Raw genomic sequence first — 1243 nt, forward strand, 5'->3', positions numbered from 1 at the left:
GAGCGGAGACAGAAACCACAGAGATTGTTTCTCGAGATGGGCCAGGACGCCGACTCTGCACCTCGGGCCGGCCAGGCCCTAGTGCTGCTACCTGGGCCGGTCTCCTGGTGGACCCGCACACCAGCAAAGCCACTAGAAGCACAAAATGTCAGTGTGGTCACCGGGCGTCTCAAAAGTATATCCTGGAAATGTAAACGAACAGATTCCATATGCAGACTAGAGGTGATTTACACGTAAAACATTTAAATAGAAGTTAAGCTATAACTTAATTTACAACCAAAAGGAAAACAAAAGGAAAGCCAAGACGACACTCAGCAGTTGAGAGATGCTGAACACAGAGACAGGACACCCCAAACACGAGGCCATTAAAGCGATGCCATTTCATTGTGCCAACGTTACATTCATCGTGTGCGAGTCCAGCGGCTGGGCCGCACCGTGCCACGTCAGGCTGTCTGGCACTGCACCCCGGCCCGGGGCCCGTCATCGTCCTCCTCATAGGCCTCTCTGTGCTGGCGCCAGTTCTGCTCACTGGGGTTGAACTCCGTCAGCTCCACCTGGTCCATGTCGTCTGTGATCCTCACCTTCTGTCGGGGAGGGAGTAAGGCTTCCAGCTGAGGAAGCTTCTCTTGAGAAAGCCAGTGTTTTTCAGGGAAGACGACCTGTAAGGGGCAAGGAGAAGGAGGGGGTGTTGGTCACTGCCCTTCCATCGGGGCATTTAGAGGCCAGTCTGTGAGAGGGAGACTCCGCCCACTTACTAAGAACTGGATGACCAGGGTGCCCTTCTCCAGGGGTGCTTTGTAGATCGGCATCCCTTCATTGCGCACGCACTTGAGGTCCCCGTGCTTGATCACCTCGCCTGCCGTGCAAAAGCTCTGGTTAGGAGGCAGGAAGGGGTGGGTCTGGAGAGATCAATCTGCCTTGTAGCACAACCCTGGAGGCAGCCTGGCACCCCAGTGGCAGAGGGCAAAGGGAAGGGTAATGGAACCTGCTGGGAGAGCTGGGCCAGACCCAAGTCCCCCAGGCAGGTACTGTAAGGCGAGACCCTGGCCCACACTCTGGGGTACAGCAGTGTGACAGTGAAGCAGCATGTCACAGCAGCCTCCGTCATCAGGCAGATTGTTTAAAAAGAGTGAGCCAGGGGGCTGGCAGGTGGTGTGGTGGTTAAAGACGCTGGACTCCCACATGGACGACTATGGTTCAAGTCCTAGACCTGGTAGCTTGCTTTCTCACTTTCCCTCTCTCT

The 1243-nt window shown here is 55.5% G+C and overlaps 1 protein-coding gene across 1 annotated transcript in view; it reads right to left on the bottom strand.

Annotated features, from left to right (window-relative positions):
• Positions 1-361: 361 nt before the first annotated feature.
• The window catches only part of DNAJA4 (DnaJ heat shock protein family (Hsp40) member A4), an 11031-nt gene continuing 10149 nt past the window's right edge, over positions 362-1243 (bottom strand). The window contains exons 5-6 of the mRNA XM_006142613.3: positions 756-856; positions 362-659 (exon numbers count right to left, since the gene is read on the bottom strand). Coding sequence (XP_006142675.3) covers positions 444-659; positions 756-856 — 317 coding nt within the window. The 3' untranslated portion in view covers positions 362-443. The remainder of the gene's footprint in view (positions 660-755; positions 857-1243) is intronic.

The sequence above is a fragment of the Tupaia chinensis genome, unplaced genomic scaffold (assembly GCF_000334495.1).
Source record: "Tupaia chinensis unplaced genomic scaffold, TupChi_1.0 Scaffold000078_1, whole genome shotgun sequence".
Classification (NCBI taxonomy): Eukaryota; Metazoa; Chordata; class Mammalia; order Scandentia; family Tupaiidae; genus Tupaia; species Tupaia belangeri.